The following is a 25055-nucleotide window of genomic DNA, read 5'->3' as shown; positions in this document are numbered from 1 at the left end:
TAAACTCTTAGGCTCATGCACTTTACAACCCTCAAGTTGTACTAAATACACAATAAAACATCCACAGAAGTCTGTGGGGCCCTACTGTACCTCTGTACGCATCCAAATTCGCAAAATTGGGTCATCAGACAGTAAATTACAGAGGTATTTTTTGCTAAAAGCATTTCTAGGGAAGAATATCCAAGTAATATGTAGCCACATAGAGTCACCATACCGCAGTAAATGATGTGTCTATGGCTCCGTATTCTATCTATCTTATCTATCCTTTCTTGTGACCATATTAAATGTTAATCTAATATTCTACAAATATTTACTTGATAATTTAAAGTATTAAAATTGATGCTGTTTACGGAGCAGATAAGAAATTCCAGTGGTCAGAAGCAATTGTTATGAAACACAGGGATTTCCCCATTTTGAAAAGTCTTTTCTTAACAAGCTGAAGATTGTTAGCCGGTGAATTGGTAAATGTGTAATAATTTGTCTAATTAATTGACTTAAACTACTTTTTTTTTATCTACCACTCTGGAATCCCTTAATACGGGTGTTTTTACAAAGCAGTTAATAGAATAAGATTAAGATAGCCTAACCTTTGGTCTTACCAATAAAACTATACCTACAGTAGTGCGAATACCCCCTTAGGCCTATTTCAGAAGGCCATAATACAGTCACATGTAAACCAGACCCGTCGTGGTCCTACTAAGCCAAACTTAGATTATCAAACAACTCTACAAGGACCCAAGTTTGGTTCGGTAAAACTGAATAGGGTCCAGATGTGGTAGCCGTTATACAGACTTCAAAATTAGGCCTTATTATGGGCATCTGAAATGGGCCTCAGTCACATAAGTTAAAAATGTACATAAATTTCAGAAAGGCAGGCATCTTACCGTAATTTTGGTGGTTCGGATCCTTCAACTTCTAAGTAATCATATTTTTCCTCCATCTGAAAATCTGTAAAAACAAGTGAAATGGTGTCTCCAGGTTCTGTGACAATCGTCCATGTGCAGTCTCCATTGTTATGGTATTCATTGGGAAATCCAGGACTTGAAATAATTCCATTTGTTCCGTGTACTGTGCCTCCACATGCATCTTCAGCTGTTAACAGAAACAAAGGTCATGCATTAATAAAAAAATGTAAGCAGCTGATGCAAGTATATACTTATCGTTATACTGTTAGGTATTCTATAAATACCCCTTTCATCAAAAGGATTAAAGTATTTTATCTTTCTTTTAATTGTACATTCCCTTTATACAACAGGGAAATGTGCGTCATCTGAATGTGCACCGTCCCATAATGCAATGAGTCTTGTTTGTATCGGAAGAGAAGGGGAGAGAAGAAGTAAAGAGATATGTGCTAAAATATTACTTTAATGACCAGGCCTGAAAAGGCCTTAAAGGCTATGTATACCTTTAAGGGCATTTTTTTAAATAAATTAGTCAGTGTGATTAGTGTAACTTTGTATATAGTTTTTAGTAAAAAATAGTTTTACTGTTGGAGATGCAGCTGTTCTGTATTGTCTATACAGAACAGCTGTATCATTCACTTTAAACTGAATCTGTCAGTCCCGCGGACCTGACGGGTTCTGTGTTGACGAACCTGCATGTCTTTGAAAAGCAGGGTCCACCTGTAATCTATCACATCTAAGTTATGAACTTAGGTGTGATCATTTACAGGTGGATCCTGCTTGTCAGAGACAAGCAGGTTCGTCAACACTGAACCCGTCAAGTCTGCAGGACTGACGGATTCAGTGTAAAGTCAACGATACAGCTGTTCTGTATAGAGAATACAGAACAGCTGTATCTCAAAATAGTAAAACACATTTAAAACTAATTACAAAGTTACACTAATCACACTGACTATTCTAAATTACCCCCCCCCACCATTCTACAAAGGACATGAATGGTCCTATACTTGGGAAATTCTTACTCAAGATGTTAAACATGTTGTTACCGTTCCAATTGTTATGTTTTGTTTGCTACATAAGATGCTCACTTACAAGTCTATGCATATGTTCCTATATAGGGGAAGCCGGTGCTCACCTTACGCGAAAGTTCTGGAATACGTTGTACAAACACCTTTCTATAAACAGATCCATTTAGCTGTACACTTCCCTTACTTACTATCTATGAAAGATATCTGATGTAACTATAGCCTCTTACAACGTCAAATGGCTTAATTCCCCATCAAAACGAAGACAACACTTTTCTTTGTTGAAAAAACAGCACTGCTCTATATTGTTTCTACAAGAAACACATTTCAAGTTTGACCGTTACCCCAACCTGTCGTTCTCACAATATCCAATTTGTATCACAACGGCTCCGACAGTTCTGCCGTGAGAGGTGTGAGCATTGGCTTCCGGAGAAGTGTACCCTTTTCCTACAGTACTTGTTTGCAAGATCCTGAAGGTAGATATTTGTTTCTCAAAGGGAATGTAGGTTCACAACTTTTTACCTTAGCAAATGTTTACGTCCCCAACGTTAAACAAATATCATGGCTGCTGGATGTGCTTACATTGCTGGACGCTTTTGGAGAAGTAGTGGTGATTCTGGGGGGTGATATGAATGCGACACTAGACCCCTCTATAGATTCTTCCTCTAGGAGATCAAATATTTCTTACAGGGCTCTAAGCAAACTGAAAAAATCTTTGCATAATTTACATTTAATGGACTCCTGGAGAAGTCTGTCGCCCTCAGGTATTGATTATACCTTCTATTCAGCAGCACATATGTCATACCAACGTTTTGACGATCTATTCATTTCTCAGGAACACTTACAGTACGGCTCTAAGGCTAGTATTGGTACACAGTTACATTCAGATCGCTCCCCTATTTTCTATCTCTTCAGATACCTAACTGCATGGACAGATCCCCAAAGTGGCGCTTAAATGAAATGCTCATAAGTTCGGAAGACAATAAAAAATGTCTAACATCCCTACTTGAGGAATACTTCAATTTAAATGCCACTCCAGATATTTCTCCACATATCTTGTGGGACATGCATAAGGCATATAATAGGGGATGCCTTGGCTCTAAACAAAAGAAAGACAGGGAGAAATAAGTTACGATGCTAACCAATCAGATTCAGAGTTAGAAGGTCGGCATAAAAAGTCATTAGCGTCACAACAACAGGAGTAGTTACAATCCCTTAAAACTGATGTGAAAAATACACTAAACTCTCTCTGCAAAATATTACCTACACACCCAACACAAGCTTTCGGTCATGGCAATAAGGCATCAAAGTTTATGATGCAAAGACTTAAAAAAAGGAACTCCCATAACTTTGTCCCTTTGATTAAAACGTCAAATGGACGTCTGATCTTCTTTTTACAACGGCCTATATAACCTGGAAAATGACTCTAACCCTAATCTTCTTTTGGACAGACAACATAAAGTAGAAACAGAATCCCTACCACCACCGACCTTCACATTAGAACAATCAGAAATATTCGCTAAACCCTTTACATTACAGGAACTGGAGTCTGCAGTCGAAAACACGCCAACTGGAAAGAGTCCGGGTCCAGATGGTTTCCCTACTATATATTACTCTACATTTAAACAAACCCTACTCCTTTATCTTTTATCTATCTGTAACTTGGCATTGCAGGGATGTCCTCTTACACAATCCATGACTCATGCATACATCTCTCTAATCCCGAAAGACGGAAAATACTTTTCGCTTTGTTCTAATTATAGGCCTATCTCCCTTCTTAATATTGACTTAAAACGTATAGCTAAAATGATATCAAACAGACTGGCGAACATACTCCCCAATCTAATTCACTCCGATCTAGTTGGTTTTACAAAAAATAGGGAAGGTAAAGACAACACAGCAAGGGTTTTCCATTTATTGTATCTTGAAAAATGAAAATTACCACTGGTGCTCCTGGTGATGGACGCAGAAAAAACTTTTGACCAGGTTAACTGGGGCTACATGAAACAAGTTTTATATAAATTTAAATTCCTGCCATATTTGCAATGTACGAAACCCCTTCCATCTCTTTATATGTCAATGGTTTGTTGTCATCCCCCTTTCAGATCTCCAACGGAATGAGACAGGGATGCCTACTATCCCCGATGTTCTTTGAGTTGGTGATGGAAACCCTTCTACAAGCTATAAGACAGGACTCTCTTATTAGTGGGATTCAAATTAAGGGTACAGAACACAAGTTAGCGGCATATGCCAACGACCTACTGATCCTAACATCAAACCCAGGAGTAACTCTCCCACAAATTTCTACTTTATGCATGGAATTTGGTACACTATCAAATTTTAAACTTAACCCCAGTAAATCTCAAGTTGTTAGCTTTAATATATCCTCTAGACGTAACATGAGATTAACTGTTGACTCTCCGTTTGATTGGAACTCACAACAACTCATGTTCCTAGGGGCCAAGATGGATAACAATTTATCATATTTATACTGTTTAAATTATGTCCTATTACTCCACGCTTTACGGTCTTCCCTTGGAAAGTTGGGTATTCCGGTTTTCTCATGCTTTGGGAGAAAGAACATGGTTATTTCATTAATAATTCCTGGATTGACTTACTTTTTCTACCATGCTTTGAGGAACTCAATATCCCACTTCATATGGCAAGGGCTAGAATTGCCTAATCAATTAATCCAGAACTAAGGCTAAAGGAGGCATCGGACTTCCAGATCCTGAGATGTACTCTAGGGCTATTCACCTCTCTCATGTCATAGATTGGTTTAGAACACTGACGGAGAAGTCCTGGATAGCAGTGGAGGAACAGTTGGCACCCATGACGTTATGAGCTCTGCTTCCCATCATATTGATAACAGACCCATTATTAACCTGATCACCAAGGCCACATGGTCAGCGTGGCATTGGTTTAATGATAGTGAGGCCGCCCAGTCTCATCCCTATCCATTGACGCAGATTTTTGATCTGGTGAAAAGTGCTCTTTTGGCACTGAGAGATAGCACTCCAGTGCAGACAAAAATATCCACACGTCCTATTACCCATCTGAGGAATACACAGGGGAATCCATTATCTTTGACAGAATTAGCACAACAATTACAGCACTCCAGCATCTACCTATTCTTACATATTTGAGAAATTATATGATGAAGGCCTGTAAGTTACCCACGTTTAACTGCTCACCCTGCTGGTTTGAATCTATGCTCACATGTCCCATATACCCGATGAAACCGATATGCTTGTTGTATAAGAGATTGTCCTCTCCTTCCACACCCTCCATTCCCCCATTTATTCAGACATGGGAAAATGATTTGGGTGAAAAATTCATTGAACAAGTAATTCTAACAATTCTCTGCTCCCCACATAAACCATCTACGTGCGTGAGAATACAGGAAAACAATTATAAAATTATAACTCGTTGGTACAAAACCCCAGATAAACTTGCACGTTTTGCTAAAGACATACCCAATGTTGCTGGAGATTTCTGGAAGAGGAGGGCTCTTTCGACCACATCTGGTGGTCATGCAAGAAACTACCAACTTGGTGGATGGAAATCTTTAAAAAATGTAACCATGCTTGTAAAATTGATCTTTCTCGTCACCCCAAGTAGGCACTGCTTTCTATTTTTCCCAAGAGTGTGAAGAAACAAACTTTGCTTCTGTACAGACAACTGCTGATTGCAGCTAGACTACTCATACCTCGGTATTGGCTGTCTGATAGTTTACCTCCTATGGAGCAATGGATCAACAAGGTTGATAGTTATATAGATTTGAAAAACTCTCTCACTGGGAATTACGTACCAGGCACAACTTTGTATCTCTGTGGGAACCATTGAAAGCATTTCAGAACTTTAGCTGACTATATTTATCCATTCCTACTAACCCCATGTATGTACGCTATGGGTTCCATTGTACCAACTCATGCCAAAAGTTATTGTGAGCTCTTAGGATCAGACTTGTCTCTTTGTCTCTGCACAATCCTTACCTTACTTTGTGTATTATCAACAGTAAGTGTATTGTGATGTATCTCGTTCTCCTACTTTTGTTTTGTTCCCATTGTTAAAAAAAGAAAATTAATAAAAACAATGGGAAAAATAAATAAATGACCAGATCTATTTATTAGTTTTTGCCTCTTTGCCTTTTCAGCAGCCATAACTTTTTTATTTTTTCATTGAAATGGCTATATGAGGCCATATATTATAGGTGAGAAATTGTATTTTTTTTCTGCATGGTTTAAGGGTCAAATAATTTACTGTGTAAGTTATATAAGGAGTTTTAGTGGCGTGAATACAGGAAAAAGCGATTTACTGCATTTTTTAATTTTTTTTTTATCCCGTTCACATTTTACGTTAAATAACCTGTTAAATCAATTCCTCACGTTATTATGGTTGTGTTAATACCTAATATGTGTAGGTTTTTTTATGTAATGTATGGGCAATAAAATATATTTGATGCAAAATAGTGGCTTTTTTGTTGACTTTATTTATTTATTTATTTTTACGTTACATTTTTTTATTCCCATGAAGGGATAACTTTATTTACAACATTATTTTTTACTTATAATGTATTGGCATACTCCTGTAAATATTATCGTTGCCGGCAGCACATTTGACTGTGTAAACAGGGAGACGTGCTGCCGACATGAGAGAAATCTATACGGACAATCGATCGTAGTAATGTGTCACGTTGATCGGCGCTCCTTTACCCGGCCCATGTCGGGCTGCGTAAGAGGACCCTTAGGATAGTCGCAACAATCAGCCTAAATTACGCACTAGAGTTATCAGTCAGTCAGGACGACTCTGCTGTGATTGTGACATCTATAGAAGCTTGAAGATACGTGTATACATGCTTATCTGAGTCTAAGAACAACTTCAATTTCAATTTTTTTTTTATCACAATTTTTTTTTCTTCATTTTAATGAATGTATCTTTTTGACTACTAATTAGGCTCTGTTCACACGTTGAGCTTTTATCACGGCATTGGCCGTTTCGCTTGTCCCTGATTGCATAATTGTATGAAAAACTATGGTACAACTGTACACAGGAAAAAAAAAGAGTTAAGGGCTAACTAGTAAAACATATTTGAGAGCTAAATTGAGGGATATTCCATTATAGTTTATTTTTGAGATTATGGGACTTTTTATACTATGTATATGGGAGTAATACTACAAGATCAACATACTAATATATGCATAACCAAGTAAGCTATAACTGTCCTTCCATTTTAATGACCTTGACTGTAACAGAATATTTTTTAAGCATTAAAAGTGAAATAGTTAAAGCTTTATGATTGTCTCCTCACTCTGTCTATCTGTCCTATTACATAGATATAAATTGTTATTACTTTAAGATGTGTGGCCTTTATCAGTATTACCCAGCTCGGAAACAAAACATCATCTATTTTCAACAAATATTCCAATTGAAATTGAAATTCAATTGGATTTTGTCTTTTTATTTGTTTGGAACAACCTTTAGTCCAGGAGACTTTGATAAACTGACTCCTTGATGTCGAGAAGAGAAATGTCTTCATTTTGGTACAATTTCTTCTCATGATATTTATTTAGCCATGCCACTTGCTAAAGAAGCAGGGCAACAATTTAGCACAAACATTGTATTTATGAGGAATCTTATGAGATTTTATTTTATGGATCTAAAGCAGTTCTAAGGAGGTAAGATTTCAGATTGTCACTATAGTGTATAATTGGAAACATTTGTCCGAGACCAAAATACTGAATCATGTCACTAGGGACATGACTAAAATTCATAGAGTCTGATCATTTAGGAATGGGTGACCTATTTGATAGTAAACAAAAGGGGCAAACACCCTTGGGACTCAACTATCTAAAGGTCCTTTTAGACAGCCCATTGATATAGCTTGTCAATCAGCACTCATTTCCACTCATTTGCTCGACTGTTACTACAATTGTTCGTCCCCATTCATTTGCATCATGTCACCAGTACATCTTCCTGTTTACACAAGAAGATTAATTTAATTGGGTGCATAAAAGATCTGATTAGTCGGTGAACAAATGTTTGCTCATTTATCGGCTAATTGTTTCCTTGTTTACACAGGGCAATAATCGGGAACGAACATTCATATGAACATTCTTTTGCTCAAACATTGACCTGTGTAAAAGGGACTTAAAGGGTAACTAAACTTTAAAAAAAACTTCTGGCATGTCATAGTGATATGTCAAACAGTTGGTGTATGGGCCCATAGACTTTGTATTGAGTCCGTACACCAATTGCTCGGCCTTCTGAGAAAAGCCGATCAGAAACCAAGCGGCTCAACGCTCATCCGAGCTCTTCCGCTTCGTTTTAGCGATCGGTGGGGGTCTCAGTGCTCAAACAAAACTTCTGACGCATCACTATGACATGTCAGAAGTTTTCTGAAAGTTTAGTTTCCCTTAAAGGGACTTCACCATCCTCTTTCTAAGGACAATTCACAACAACTTTAAGTCTTTGACATGTGACTTAAAAACTTGAAGCACTGTTATCCGGGCATTTTATAGTACTTTCATTTAGGCTGTGTATGCCACATTATTTGGGCACTCTATGGCATTCATTTTTAGCTTTTGTTAATTGCAGCCATTATTCTATGCATTATATCGTGGCATCATTTTAAACAGTGCATGGTACTGTTATTGGTGCACTTTATGGTAGTTTTTGAATAATTATTTACGTGTGTATGCCCCTGTTTATGATGCAAGCTCTTTAATTTTGATCTTTAACCTGTAGCCTGTAAATATAACACCTGACCAGTGTGCATTAGTATGTAACATTAAGTCATGTGATACATGTTCCCTTCCAATTTCAACAGGTTATGTAGGTAAATAACTTCCAGAATACAAAGAAAGAGGAAGGCATATACAATAGCTGGATCCAAGCAACGTCAAGGGACCGCAGCATCCATTAATTTCATTTAGTATTTAATTTCATTGACTTGTAGTGCACATGGGTGACAAATAAGTGAAATACTTTGAAAGGATGCTGCAGTCCCTTGACTTTTCTATGTGGTACATTTTGATATATATGGACTGCAATAATAACTATAAGTAAGTAACATTAACAAATAATATAGAATGGCCTCTGATGAATTTACAACACAAAAACGTGTATTAAGACAGCAGTTAGTAGACATTTAGTAGATGTTCTGAGTAATCCTATTTACATACTTAGTAGGGGTGAAAAAAAAGACAAATCAATAATATATTTAACCCCTTCCTGACTGCCCACTGACTTTTCACAGCGGGCAGTGCAGGCCTCGAGTTTACAGTGACGTCTTTTGGTGTCACTGTTGGAAAGGTGTATGAGCGCTCATTCTCTAAGCAGGAGCTGTTACTAACTGCTCCTGTACTTAGAGAAACCTCCTGAATACGGCAGGTATCAGTGGAACCACTGATCCCAGCCGTTTAACCTTTTGATCACCACAACCCATGATCAAAGGGGACTCCCAAAAAAGAATAATAAAAAAGTGTCCAAAAAAAGTCATTATTTAGTATAAAATATATGTTATTGCCTATTCATTATAAAAACCTGAAAAATTAATTTAATAGGTTATTTAGCATATAACAGGAAAGGTATAAATAACAAAAATAAAAACAATGTTAACCCCTTCCCGCAAAATCACGTACAGTTACGTGATGGGAACTGGTGTTTTAACGCATTCCCACATAACCGTACATGAAGGAGAGGGAGCTAGCTCAGGAGCTGAGCCAGCGTCATCACCGCCGAGTGCCAGCTGTATGTTACAGCTGGCACCCTGATGTAATGGCCAGGACCGGAGCTGGCCTCCGTTCCGGCCGATTAACCCCTGTGATGCTGCAATCAATAGAGATCGCAGCATGTGAGGAGTTTATAGCCACTGGCACCTCAGCAACTTGATCGCTGGGTTGCCTGTGACTGCAATGGCAACCGGAGGCCTAATACGTACCTCCCGGTCTGCCAGCAACGGAAGCCTATTGTGCCCCACTCGGCGGCAGGGCCTAAAAGGGTTCCAGTACCATCGGCAAGATGGCGCCGGCTCAGCTTCCATCTCAGAAGCTGAGCCGGCATCATCAGCAGTGGGTGTCCGCTGTATCAGCAGGAACCGGAGCTAGCTCCGATTCCTCCCATTTACCACAGCATCTTAGCGGTTTGTAGCAAATCGGCAGCCTGCCATGCGATAGCAAGGCCGGTGACTGCTACTATGGCAACAGGAGGCCTAACAATGGCCTCCTGTCTGCCATTACAGAAGCCGATTATGCCCTGTCTGGAGGCGGAGCCTGATGGGCTTGCTGTCAGTGAACAACTGACAGTTCTAATACATTGCACTACATAGGTAGTGCAAATGTATTAGAACACCAAACAAACAGTTGGAGCTTCAAGTCCCCTAGTGGGATTAAAGAAAAATGTAAAATAAAAAGTGTAAAAAAAAAGTAAAAGTTGTAAAAAATACAATAAAAGTTTTAAGTAAAAAAATAAAACATAATCGCCCTTTTCCCTTATCAAGTCATTTATTATTGAAAAAAATAAGAAAGCCATACATATTTGGTATTGCTGCGACCGTAAGTGAACGCCGTAAAAAAAACTAAAAAATACTGCCATAATTGATGTTTTTTGGTCACTTTGTCTTCCAAAAATGTAAATAAAAAGTGATCAAAAAGTTACATGTATCCAAAAATGGTACCTATAAAAACTATTATATAATAAGTTATGGCTCTCACAACTTGGCGGCAGAAAAAATAAAGTCTCCTTACAAAAGTAATTTTATTTTGCAAAAAGTTGTAAAACATAAAAAAGTGCTATAAATTAGGTATCGCCGGAATCATACTGACCCACAGAATAAAGTTAACATGTAATTTATTATGCGTGGTGAATGCTATATAAAAAGAACTAAAACAATATGCCAGAATTGCTGTTTTTTGTCACCTTGCCTCCCAAAAAAAAAGCATAAAAATTGATCAAAAAGTCGCATATACCCCAAAATGGTACCAATAATAACTACAGCTCGTCCCGCAACAAAACAGCCCTCATACCACTACGTATATGAAAAAAGACAATTAGTTAAGGCTCCAATAAGTCAGGAAAAAAAAATATGCAGTTGTGCAGGTCCGAGGGGAACATTTCTTCTGTTTCAAGAGGCGAATTATCAAGGCACTAAAATTAGGGAACCAGGAAGGGGAGGGCCCAAACATATCTGCTGGAAGTGAGGGTGCCCGTATTATACCAGGACAACACTTTCCAGTAAAATTCCCCAAACAGCAAAAGTGCAGAGTGTTGACCAAAAGGGGATAAGAAAGGACATTTATCAGTGCGACACTGGCCTGTGCATAAAGGATTGCTCCACATAATAACACACATCTATGGATTATTTTATTCTTTTTTTTACCTTATTATTATACCACCTGACTATGTCCCTGATGAACACTGCCCAGCTTACATGTGCCCCAACATTATAAACGGAAACACCAGTTAGACTCCAAACAAAACTACGACCAAGCAAAATCCACGCTCCAAAAGCCAAATGGCGCTCCCTCCCCTCTGAATCCTACAGCGTGTCCAAACAGCAGTTTACTTCCACATATATGGCATCAGCATACCCGGGAGAACCCTTTTAACAATTTTTGGGGTGTGTGTCTCCAGTGGCACAAACTGGGCACGACATATTTGCCACTGAAATGGTATATCTAGGGAAAAATGTTAATTTTTACTTTGCACCTTCCACAGCGCAATCATTTATGGAAAAGACCTGTGGGTGGAAAATTCTTGTCAGGGGTTTCTTTTATTATTTTACATTGGAGACTCAGCAATTTTGAACCAATACTGTGTAAGTTGCCAAATTAGGCCTCAATTTTACATGGTACTCTTTCACTCCTGAGCCTGGTCGAATGTCCAGGCAAAAGATTAGGGTCACATGTAGGGTGTTTCTAAAACCGGGAAACACAGCATAATAATAAGAGAGCTGTTGTCACAAACAAATACACGGTAAACAGTGAGGTCCCTGTTCTTCCCAAACCTCTGTCCCTACCTACTTGTACGACCCGACCTAAACAACGGCGCACAATTGGGCGGCGTTCCCTATACTAGTACAAGTGAAACTGACAAACATATAAGACAGAGACAGTACAAAATAACAAAGGGTCACCTGGGAAGTACATGGAGGGAGAGGCAGGGCAATTGTGCCACAGACAAGTCCGAGCGCAAAAGTCAGAGTCAGACAGGCAGGGTCAAACCAGGAGAGTGCGGAAAAACAAAAGTCAGGAGGCAAAGAAAAGTCAGGAGTCCAGCCGGGATGAGGGGTCACAAAGGAGTCAAAATGCAAGTCGCTCAGGGAAGTCTAAAACAAGGGAAAGTACCAGGCTAGATAACTCTAATTACAGGCAAAGTCCAACTATCCCAGGCTAAACTAAATAAGGAGAGGGCAGGAGCTCAGGAACATCAGCCAGGCTTTGATTGGCCTGACGTTCCTGAGCTCCTATTGGCTGCAGACTGCCTTAGTGTGCCAGGCCGGGCGACGCCCGAGCGAGTGACTCTCGACGTCCTGCAGACCATGGGAGCCGCAGGAAGGGAGTATGTAACAGCTGTCTTGTTATGGTGGCACAAGCTGGGCACCACATATTGGCTTATCTATGGAAAAAAAAAAACTATTTCACTCTGCAACATCAAGTGCACACCAATTTCTGCCAAACACCTGCGGGGTTAATATGCTCACTACACCCCTAGGTGAATAGCTTGAGGGGTGTTGTTTCCAAAATAGGGTAAGTTCTGTTTTGGTCCCACAGGCACTTTGGAAATGCGACATAGCACCCATAAACCAATCCAGCAAAATGTGTACTCCAAAAGCAAATGGTGCTCCTTCCCTTCTGAGCCCTACTCTGTGGCCAAACAGCAGTTTATGACCACGTGTGGGGTAATGCCATACTTGGGAGAAATTGCTTTACAAGTGTTGGGGTTCTTTTTTTCCTTTATTTGTTGAGAAAATGAAACATTTGGAGCTTAAACTACGTCTTATTGAAGAAAAAGGATTTTTTTTTTTTTCACTGCCCAATTCTAATAAAATGTATGAAACACCTGTGGGGTCAAAATGCTCACTACACCCCCTACATGAATTCTTCAAGGGGTGTAGTTTCATGAATGGAGTAACTTTTGGGGATTTTCCACTGTATTGGTACCTTAAGGGCTTTGCAAATGCGACATGGTGCATAGAAACCAATCCAGCAAACTCTGTACTCCAAAAGCCAAATGGCGCTCCTTCCCTTCTGATCCTTGCAGTGTGCCCAAACAGCAGTTTATGACCACATATGGGGTATTTCCGTACTCCAGAGAAATTGCTTTACAAATGTTGTTTTTTTTCTTTCCTTTATTTGTTGAGAAAATAAAAAATGTTGAGCTAAAGCTACGTCTTATTGGAAAAAAATGTATTTTTTTATATCTTCACTGCCCAATTCTAATAAAATCTATGAAACCCCTGTGGGGTCAAAATGCTCACTACACCCCTAGATGGATTCTTCAAGGGGTGTAGTTTCCTAAATGGAGTCACTTTTGTAGGCGTTTTCACTGTTTTGGTCCCTCAGGGGCTTTGCAAATGTGACATGGCCTCCGCAAACCATTCCTCCTAAATCTGAGCTCCAAAAGCCAAATGGCGCTCTTTCCATTCTAAGCCCCGCCGTGTGTCCAAACAGCCATTTATGACCACATGTGGGATATTGTTTTACTCGGGAGAAATTGCTTTACAAATGTTGCAGTGATTTTTCTCCTTTAGTCCTTGTGGAAATTAGAAAAAATTAGCTAAACCTACATTTTCTTTGAAAGAATGTAGATTTTCATTTTCACGGTCTAATTCCAATAATTTCTGCAAAAAACCTGCTTTGTCAAAATGCTCACTATACCACTAGATAATTTCCTCAAGGGGTGTAGTTTCCAAAATGGGGCCACTTTTGGGGGATTTCCACAGTTTTGGAACCGCAAGAGCCCTTCAAACCTGACATGATGGCTAAAATATTTTCTAATAAAAAGGAGCCCCCAAAATCCTCTAGGTGCTCCTTTGCTTCTGAGGCCGGTGCTTCAGTCCGTTAGCACACTAGGGCCATATGTGGGATATTACTAAAAACTGCAGAATCGGGTCAATAAATATTGAGTTGTATTTCTCTGGTAAAACCTTCTGTGTTACAAAAAAAAAATAGATAAAAAAAATAGATAAAAAATGAATTTCTGCAAAAAAAAAATGAAATTTGAAAATGTCACCTGAACATTGCTTTAATTCCTGTGAAACGTCTAAAGGGTTAAGAAACTTTCTAAATACTGTTTTGAATACTTTGAGGGGTGACGTTTTTAAAATGGGGTGACTTATCTAATATATAAGGTCCTAAAAGCCACTTCACAACTGAACTGGCCCCTTTTGAAATTTACTTGAAAATGTGGGAAATTGCTGCCAAAGTTCTAAGCCTTGCAACGTCCTAGAAAAATAAAAGGAAAAATGCTATTTTTTTTAATTTTTTACTAAATTTTGGTGTTTTTCACAATTAAATACTGAATTTATCAAGCAGATTTTGCCAGTAACATAAAATCCAATGTGTCACGAGAAAAGAATCTCTGATTTGCTTGGACAGGTAAAAGCGTTCCGAAGTTGTTACCATATAAAGTAAAACATGTCAGATTTGAAAAATGAGGCTCTGTCCTGAAGGTCAAAAGTGGCCAAAGAGGGAAGGGGTTAAAAAAAAAATGATTTTATCTATATTCACGCCGATAAAATAAATGATATACTGTTCAGAAAAAAAAAAATTATTCCTCATAAAATAAGGCCTTATACAGCCACGTCAATTAAACATTTAAAAAGTTAGGCTGCTGAAAGGCAGAGGAGCAGAGATGGAAACATTTAGCTGGTCTTTAACCCCTTAGTAACATGTCACGTAAATGTACGTGACAGCCGTCAAGGGGAAGTATGAAATAAATATTAAAAGTAAAAAAAAAAAGCTTTTCTTATTTTAACCCCTTCACGACCACCCAACGTAGATTAACGGGTTGCAAAGCTGGTCGTTGTGCCTGCAGCCCGTTAATCCACGTGTGCTCCTAACAGAGCACACAGGCGCTCCCCGCAGCCCGGCATCTCCCAGTACAGGCTGCTACTAGCAGCCTTAGTACTGGGGGAAAACATCGGGTCGGATCATAGCGGTGATCCGAACCGATTAACCCCTTAATTGCGGCAGTCAATAGTGACCGCCGCATTTAAGTTCTTATAGCAACATCGGCACCCCGCTACGCGATTGTGGGGGCCGATTGTTGCGGGGGGGGGGGCGATTGCTATGGCAAATGGAAGCCTAACAAAGGCTTCCTATCTGCCATTATGTTAGCCGATTAGGCCCCGCCCGGAGGCGGAGCCTGATCGGCTTGCTGTCAGTGAACAACTGACAGTTCTAATACATTGCACTACATGGGTAGTGCAATGTATTAGAACATCAAACAAACAGTTGGACCTTCAAGTCCTATAGTGGGACTAAAGAAAAGTGTAAAAAAAAGTGTACAAAAAGTAAAAATAAAAGTTCTAAAAATACAATAAAAGTTTCAAATAATAACACAAAACACAATCGCCCTTTTTCCTTTATCAAGTCATTTATTATTGAAAATAATAATAAAGCCATACATATTTGGTATCGCTGCGACCGTAACGACCGTAACTATAAAAATATTATGTTATTTATTCCGCAAAGTGAACGCCGTAAAAAAAAACTAAAAAATACTGACATAATTGCTATTTTTTGGTCACTTTGTCTTCCAAAAATTGAAATAAAAAGTGATCAAAAAGTCGCATGTACCCAAAAGTGGTACCTATAAAAACTATAACTCGTCTCGCTAAAAATAAGCCCTCATACAGCTCCATCAACGAAAAAATTAAAACCGTTATGGCTCTCACAACTTGGCGACAGAAAAAATCCATTCTCTTTCCAAAGGTTATTTTATTGTGCAAAAAGTTGTAAAACATAAAAAAGTTCTATAAATTAGGTATCACCGGAATCGGACTGACCTGCAGAATAAAGGTAACGTGTAATTTATAACGCGTGGTGAACGCTGTATAAAAATAATTAAAAAAATAATGTCAGAATTGCTGTTTTTTGGTCACCTTGCCTCCCAAAAAAAAAAGGATAACATGTGATCAAAAAGTCGCATGTACCCCAAAATGGTACCAATAATAACTACAGCTCGTCCTGCAAAAAAAACAGCCGTCATACCACTACGTCTATGAAAAAATAAAATTAGTTAAGGCTCCAATAAGCCAGGAAATAAAAATATGCAGTTGTGCCGGCCCGAGGGAAACATTTCTTCTGTTTCAAGTGGCGAATTATCAAGGCCCCTAAAATTAGGGAACCAGGAAGGGGAGGGCCCAAACATATCTGCTGAAAGCGAGGGTGCCCGTATTATACCAGGACAACACTTCTCAGCAAAATTCCTCAAACTGCAAAGGTGCGGAGTGTGGACCAAAAGGGGGATAAGAAAGGACAGAGTTTATCAGTGCGACACCGGCCTGTGCATAAAGGATTGCTCCCCAGCATAACACACATCTATGGATCATTTTATTGTTTTTGTTTACCCCATTATTATACCACCTGACTATGCCCCTTATATACTCCGCCCGGCTTACATGTACCCCCACATTATAAACGGAAACACCAGTAAGACTCAACACAAGACTACTACAAGCAAAATCCACACTCAAAAAGCCAAATGGCGCTACCTCCCTTCTGAACCCTACAGTGTGCCAAAACAGCAGTTTACTTCCACATATATGGCATCGCCATACCCGGGAGAACCCTTTTAACAATTTTTTGGGTGTGTGTCTCCAGTGGCACAAGCTGGGCGCCACATATTGGCATATCTATAGAAAAAAATCCCATTTTCACTCTGCAACATCGAGTGCACACCAATTTCTGCCAATCACCTGTGGTGTTAATATGCTCACTACACCCCTAAGTGAATACCTTGAGGGGTGTAGTTTCCAAAATGGGGTCACTTCTGGGGGGGATCCACTGTTTTGGTCCCACAGGGACTTTGCAAATGCGACATAGCGCCCAGAAACCAATCCAGCAAAATCTGTACTCCAAAAGCCAAATGGCGCTCCTTCCCTTCTGAGCCCTACTGTGTGCCCAAACAGAAGTTTATGACCACATATGTGGTATTGCCGTACACAGGAGAAGTTGCTTTACAAGTGTTGTGGTGCTTTTTTTCATTTATTTGTTGAGAAAATGAAACATTTTCAGCTAAAACTACGTCTTATTGAAGAAAAAGGATTTTTTTTAATTTTCACTGCCCAATTCTAATAAAATCTATGAAACACCTGTGGGGTCAAAATGCTCACTACACCCCTAGATGAATTCCTCAAGGGGTGTAGTTTTGTAAATGGAATCACTTTTGTGTAGTTTCCACTGTACTGACACCTTAGGAGCTTTGCAATAGTGACATGGTGTCAAGAAACCAATCCAGCAAAATCTGTGCTCCAAAAGCCAAATGGCGCTCCTTCTCTTCAGATCCTTGCCGTGTGCCCAAACAGCAGTTTATGACCACAAATGGGGTATTGCCGTACTCCAGAGAAGTTGCTTTACAAATGTTGTTTTTTTTATTCCTTTATTTGTTGAGAAAATGAAAAATTTTGAGCTAAAGCTACGTCTTATTGGAAAAAAAGTATTTTTTTTATCTTCACTGCCCAATTCTAATAAAATCTATGAAACCCCTGTGGGTTCAAAATGCTCACTACACCCCTAGATGGATTCTTCAAGGGGTGTAGTTTCCTAAATGGAGTAACTTTTTTGGTGTATTCACTGTTTTGGTCCCTTAGGGGCTTTGCAAATCCGACGTGGTCTCCGCAAACCATTCCTGTTAAATTTGAGCTGCAAAAACCAAATGTCGCTCTTTCCCTTCTAAGCCCTGCCGTGTGTCCAAACAACCGTTTATCACCACATGTGGGGTACTGTTTTGCTCGGGAGAAATTGCTTTACAAATGTAGTGGTGCATTTTCTCCTTTTAGCCCCTGTGGAAATTAGAAAAAATTAGCTAAACCTACATTTTCTTTGAAAGAATGTAGATTTTCATTTTCACGGCCTACTTCCAATAATTTCTCCAAAAAACCTGCAGGGTCAAAATGCTCACTATACCCCTAGATAATTTCCTCAAGGGGTATAGTTTCTGAAATGGGGTCACTTTTGGGGGATTTCCACTGTTTAGGCGCCGCAAGAGCCTTTCAGACCCGACATGGTGCCTAAAATATTTTCTAATAAAAAAGGAGGCCCCAAAATCCTCTAGGTGCTCCTTTGCTTCTGAGGCTGGTGCTGCAGTCAATAAGTGCACTAGGGCCACATGTGGGGTATTTCTAAAAACTGCAGAATCTGGGAAATAGATATTGAGTTGCGTTTCTCTGGTAAAACTTTCTGTGTTACAAAAAAAATAGATGAAAAATTAATTTCAGCAAAAAAAAAAAGAAATTTGAAAATTTCACATCTACTTTGCCTTAATTCCTGTGAAACATCTAAAGGGTTAAGAAACTTTCTAAATGCTGTTTTGAATACTTTGAGGGGTGAAGTTTTTAAAATGGGGTGACTTATAGAGGGTTTCTAATATATAAGGCCCTAAAATCCACTTCACAACTGAACTGGCCCCTGTAAAAATAGCCTTTTGAAATTTTCTTGAAAATGTGAGAAATTGCTGCTAAAGTTCTATGCCTTGTGAAGTCATAGAAAAATAAAAGGATGTTCAAAAAACAATGCCAATCTAAAGTAGACATATGGGGGATGTTAATTAGCAACAATTGTGTGTGGTATTACCATCTGTCTTACAAGCAGATTCATATAAATTTAGAAAAATGCTAATTTTTGCAATTTTTCGCTAAATTTTGGTGTTTTTCACAATTAAATACTTAATGTATCGGGCAAATTTTGCCAGTAACATAAAGTCCAATGTCTCACGAGAAAACAATCTCAGAATTGCTTGGATAGGTAAAAGCATTCCGAAGTTATTACCACATAAAGTGAAACATATCAGATTTGAAAAAATTGGCTGCTTTCTGAAGGCCAAAACAGGCTGTGTCCTGAAGGGGTTAATAAAGTAATGTTATTTTTTTTATTTCTAAATTCACTTAATTGGTATCACCGAGACCGTAAAAGTCCAAACTATTACAATATAACGTTATTTAACCCTCTCGGTGAACATAGAAGAAATGCTAGCACAGGCTTCCAGTATCCGTAGTTTCAGTTGCTGCACATCTCGTATCTTCACAGCATAGATAATTGCCTTCAGATGACCCCAAAGATAAAAGTCTAAGGGGGTCAGATCGGGAAGCATTTCTTCTGCGGTGTTGCTATCAGTGTGTGAATAGTGGGAGAAGAGGGTTGCATTGACAATCCAACACAATGGGCAGCACTTTGAACACATTTTATAAGTGGTCAGAAACTTGTAAATAACTCTCATGAAAGAATAAAGTAATGTTAAAACCAAGCACAGCATTGTTTTTCTTGTGAAATTCTCGATAAGTTTGATGTGTCACATGACCCTCTTCCCATTGAAAAAACTAAAGTTGGATACAAAATGGCTGACTTCAAAATGGCCGCCATGGTCAACACCCAGCTTGAAAAGTTTCCCCCCTCCCATATACTAATGTGCCACAAACAGGAAGTTAATATCACCAACAATTCCCTTTTTATTTAGGTGTATCCATATAAATGGCCCACCCTGTATATATATATATATATATATATATATAAATATATATTTTTTTTTAATCCAGAAACTATATACCTAAATAAATATATTAATATAGAAAGAAATATATAAATAAATAATATAGATAGAAATAGATTACTACTCACAAGAAAGGCATTGAATTACCTTCTAGCTCAGCAGCCATATAAACAAACATTAGAGAACAAACACAATGCTGGCGGCAGCGTTATGGTCTCTAAACTGATTTGGGTATGAATCCATCATTGCAGATCACATCCCCCATACATGCTGTTTGTCTTCCCTGGGGCAGATGGAATCTTCCAGAAAAACAATGTGACATGTCACACGGCTAAAACTGTCCAACAGTGGCTAGAAGAGCACGACCAAGACTTCCAAGTACTTGACTGGCCCCCTAATTTGCCAGAATTTAACCAAATTGAGCATTTGTGAGACCACCTCGATTGTTTGGTTCGATCTATGGATCCTCCCCCACGCACCCTCCAGCAAATGTGGGATACACTGCAGTCAGCATGGCGGTAAATACCTGAGACAACCGACCAGCAGCTTATTGAGTCACTCCCACCCCGTCTAGCTGCTGTCTGTGCTGCACAGAGCGGTTACTCTGGATATTAGCTGGTGGTCCTAATAATGTGACTCCACTGTGTGCAATCATTGATCTTAAATAATACACCTAGTGCACAGCATTGCTCTATCCTCACTGTTTCTGGACTGCATAAATCCGTAGGACAGCCTAAGGATATTTGGTGCCATAAAAAAACATCACTACATTGTATTGAATTTTTTCCTTCAAATTCATTAAACTTTTCTAGCTCTAATATTCAGTATTGTATAAACATAGAATATAAATTACCTTATAAGATATTATTTAAGGGGGAAAAAATATTCTTTGTACAGTCAACCAATGAAAAAGTTTGAAAGCAGTTATCTGAAGAAACCTGACTTAAACCTAAAATGAGGAAAACAAATAAAAATGCTAGAGATATGTTTGCCAAGAGCTTTAAAGATCAAGTGAAATTGATTCATTACTTCGCCTCAACTGGAATAAATACTTCACTGGAACTTCAGCGTTCTCTACTAACTATGCATCCTATCACCATCATCTCCCTGAATTATAAGCTTATTTTGGGAGCTAACCTAATCAAACGACACGTTCTTGGACATAATGATACGCTTCTGTTCAATATTTGCTCTCTAATAGCCTGCAGATTTTGTGCTCTTATGCCCTTTTGTATCAGCAACTTCCTGACTGCAAGAAAAACAACATATTTTTTTCTACTTAATACTTTTGGTATCAGCACAACATTTACGATAGTTATAACCCAGACTACAATAACTCCCTTAACGCTTCGGAAGTGAAGCCGTGTACAACACAAAAGCAGAAAATAGAGAAAATAAAGACACCATAAGATGCAATCATTTTCTTAGTCAATTAAATGATGTGGTTAAAAAACATTTCTCCTAAAATGAATGAAAAAAAAGAAAGACGCTTAAGGAAATATAAGTTCCCGAGTTGTTCTCTTATGTCAAGTTGACAATTAGTTTTAATGAGTGACAACTGAGATCGTGGCTATTATAGCTCCAATAGTGGTTGATCAGAGGTGTAACCAAGGGGGTGCTGGCAGCACATGTGCCCCGGATGCTGGGGGTGACAACCGACTACTCTGTCTTTGGTTAGGTTATTTAGGTATAGTGCTAGGGCAACAAACTGAACTTTTTCCCTGGGTAAAGAAAGTCTATTTACCATTATGCGTTATTAGCCTAACTACAAATAAGTCTAGATATACTATAACCTAGATATACTATAACATGATATGAGAGGGTATAATATTCGACATAACTACACATGAGGTCACATTTGACATTCACGAGTTAAGGCCCTTTTTCACCGGCTTATAATTGGCCAGTGTAGCGAGCGTCGATCAACGAGACATCGTTGATCGGCTCTTGTTTGCTCCTGTCACACGGAGCTATGGATGGGGATGAGCGATTATTAATCCGATCGCTCATCCTCATACATTATTATCATGTTGGCAGCACGTCTCCCTGTTTACACAGGGAAATGTGCTGCCAACAACAAAAATGTTTTACTTTTTTAACCCCTTAATGACCGCCTATAAGCCTTTTCACGGCGGTCATTAATGGGCTTTATTCTACAGCGCCGCCATTCTACGGCGCTGCTCTAGAATAAAGTAAACAGAGCAGGGAGCCGTCAAATCTCCCTGCTCTCAGCTGCCAGAGGCAGCTGAGGGCTGGGGGCGTCCCTGCTCTGCCGGGTGAGATCGATATTAGTATCGATCTCACCCGTTTAACCCTTCAGATGCGGTGCACAATAGCGTGCACCGCATCTGAATGGTTTTGGAGAGAGGGAGGGAGCTCCCTCTCTCTCCCACCAACACCCGGCGATAAAATCGCCGAGTGTCTGTGTCTTCTATGGCAGCCGGGGGTCTAATAAAGGCCCCCAGGTCTGCCTGGAGCGAATGCCTGCTAGATCATGCCGCAGGCATGACCTAGCAGATGCCTGTCCGTTTTAAACGGACAGGCAGTAATACACTGCAATACAAAAGTATTGCAGTGTATTATAATAGCGATCGGAGGATAGTGAAGTCCCCTAGTGGGACTAGTATAAAAGTAAAAAAAGTTTAATAAAGTTAATTTAAAAAAAAGTGAAAAAAAAATAATGAAAAACCCACTTTTTCCCCTTACAAAATGATTTACTATTAAAAAAAAACTACAATAAAGCAAAAAAGTTACACATGTTTGGTATCGCCGCATCCGTAACGACCCCGACTATAAAGCTGGTACATTATTTAACCAGCACTGTGAACGCTGTAAAAAATAAAATCAAAAACAATGGAAAAATTGCTGTTTTCTGTTAATCCTGACTTAAAAAAAATGTGATAAAAAGTGATCAAAAAGTCGCATCTACTCTCAAATGGTACCAATAAAAACTGCAAGTCATCCCGCAAAAAAACAAGACCTTATACAGCTATGCCGACGCAAAAATAAAAATGTTACAGCTCTTCGAATGTGACAATGGAAAAATGTAAAAAATGGCTTGGACATTAGGGCCCAGAATGCAAGCAGGGGGAAGGGGTTAAAACTATACGATCAGCATATGACTGTTCATCTACTGATCGCTGCTTTGTTTACACACGGCAATTATCATCAACACTCATCTGCCTGATAATCGTCCAGTGTAAAACCCCCTTTAGGAAAGCTGGACTTTCCCTGACAGAGCTTTAAAGCAGGATTCCAGGCACACTCAACAATGCAGTCAGTATACGTTACTCTGTACGGTATGTTTAGTCAGGTTACAAGGATGTATAAATTAAGATTAAGGGTATGTTCACACGACAGCGTCCGTAACGGCCAAAATTACGGAAATTACAGGAGAAAACAGCCCCGTCATTTCAGCCGTAACGGCATGTGCAGGCGCTTGAATGCCGCGTCCATTACGGACGTAACTGGAGCTGGTTTTCCATGGAGTCCATGGAAAACGGCTCCATTTACGTCTGAAGAAGTGACATGACACTGCTTTGGCGCGGGCGTCTATTTACGCTCCGTCTATTGACATCGACGCGTAAATATAAGCCTCGTGTGAACAGACAAACGTCAGCCCATTGCTTTCAATGGGCAGATGTTTGTCAACGCTATCGAGGCGAATTTCGGACGTAATTCGAGGCGTAAAATGCCCAAATTACGTCCGTAAATAGGCCGTGTGAAAATACCCTAAGGGTATGTTCACACGTACACGTCCGTAACGGCTGAAATCACGGAGCTGTTTTCAGGAGAAAACAGCACCGTAATTTCAGCCGTAATGGCATGTGCAGGCGTCTTTCGCTGCGTCCATTACGGACGTAATTAGAGCTGATTTCCCATGGAGTCCATGGAAAACGGCTCCATTTACGTCTGAAGAAGTGACAGGCACTTCTTTGATATGGGCGTTTTTTTTACGTAAAAAAAAATGACCGTCGGCACAGAACATCGTAAAGCCCATTCGTAAAGCCCATTCAAATGAATGGGCAGATGTTTGCCAACGCTTTTGAGCCGGATTTTCGGACATAATTCGGCGCTAAAACGCCCGAATTACGTTCGTAAATAGTGTGTGTGAACCCAGTCTAATAGTTATTTACATCTTTAGCACTTTTTTTTAGGCTGTTTCATGCTGGGAACAGCAGCCGCCTTGCCTGTATCTAAAGGGAGTTTTACACTGGACGATTATTGGGCAGACAATCGTTCATATAATGCTCGTTGACGATAATTGTCCTGTGTAAACAGCGCAGCGATCAGCAGATGAATGTGCAAATGCTCGATCATCTGCTGATCGTATCATTTTAAAAAAAATTAAATATTATCGATGTCGGCAGCGCATCCCCTTGTGTAAACAGGGAGACGCGCTGCCGACAGGATATTAACGTATGGGGACAAGCGATCGGAGTAACAACCACTCGTCCCCATCCATAGCTCCGTGTGACTGGAGCAAATGAGCGCCGATCAACAATGTCTCGTTGACCGGCGCTCGCTACAACAGCTGATTATCAGCCGGTGTAATAGGGCCTTTACCCTGAGCAATATATAACGTAAAATGATTTCTTCCCTCTCAGACTGTTACTATGATCCCTCTTTGAAACAAGGATTGATATGGGAGAATATTGAAGTAAATGAAGATCTTGTTAGTTGGGGAAAGGAACGGGATAGTGGAAATACCCATAGGCTGTGTTCACACAGAGTTTTTTGCAGGAGGAAAATTCCTCCTGCAAAAACTGCTCCAGTAGGTTTTTGCACAGTGGTTTGACAAAAACTCGTCAAAACACTCGTCAAGGTTTTTTTTTCCTCTTTCTGACTGATTAAAATGGGGTTTTGGAGGCGGAAACCGCCTCAAGATGGGTCATGACGCTTCTTTTTACCGCGACGCGGTTTTTTTACTCGTGGAAAAAAAACTCGTCCAACTCCCATTGAAATCAATGGGAGGCATTTTCGGGCGGTTTTGAGGAGTTTTGTTGCGCGGTTTCCGCGTCAAAAAACTCGTCAAAAATCTCTGTGTGAACAGGGTCTTAGAGGGGTTTTGCGGAGAAAGATGACGCATAGCAGGATTTAGAGTTGCAAGAAAACTTTGAACTTTTAATTTATAAATGTACAATGCTGCACACGGCTCCAAAATATTTTTACAATCCTTTCCACTATGGGAGGTACATAAGTAGTTACGGCTTAGGCTGACAAGTTATCTGGCTGGTTCTGTATGTCCAGAAGATAAAAGGGTCAAAGGCTGTCTGTTTTTGTCCAATAGTCCTCAATGTGGACGACTGTCCACTACTAGTTCTCCCGGTTATTTCAGTAACTGTTGACACATGCCACTGACTACTTCAGGTGCGTCTCACTATTACATAGGGAAATGATCGGGAACGAGTGTTTA

At 39.5% G+C, this 25055-nt stretch overlaps 1 protein-coding gene across 6 annotated transcripts in view; it reads right to left on the bottom strand.

Annotated features, from left to right (window-relative positions):
- Positions 1–25055, bottom strand: part of CSMD3 (CUB and Sushi multiple domains 3) — a 1175227-nt gene that overhangs the window by 788220 nt on the left and 361952 nt on the right. For all 6 annotated transcript variants that reach the window (XM_075825814.1, XM_075825808.1, XM_075825809.1 and 3 more), the window contains exon 5: positions 885–1092. In XM_075825814.1, coding sequence (XP_075681929.1) covers positions 885–1092 — 208 coding nt within the window. The remainder of the gene's footprint in view (positions 1–884; positions 1093–25055) is intronic.

Source organism: Rhinoderma darwinii, chromosome 5 (assembly GCF_050947455.1).
Source record: "Rhinoderma darwinii isolate aRhiDar2 chromosome 5, aRhiDar2.hap1, whole genome shotgun sequence".
Classification (NCBI taxonomy): domain Eukaryota; kingdom Metazoa; phylum Chordata; class Amphibia; order Anura; family Rhinodermatidae; genus Rhinoderma; species Rhinoderma darwinii.
The sequence above is the reverse complement of the archived record's forward strand: the minus strand, read 5'-3'. Positions and strand labels throughout refer to the sequence as shown.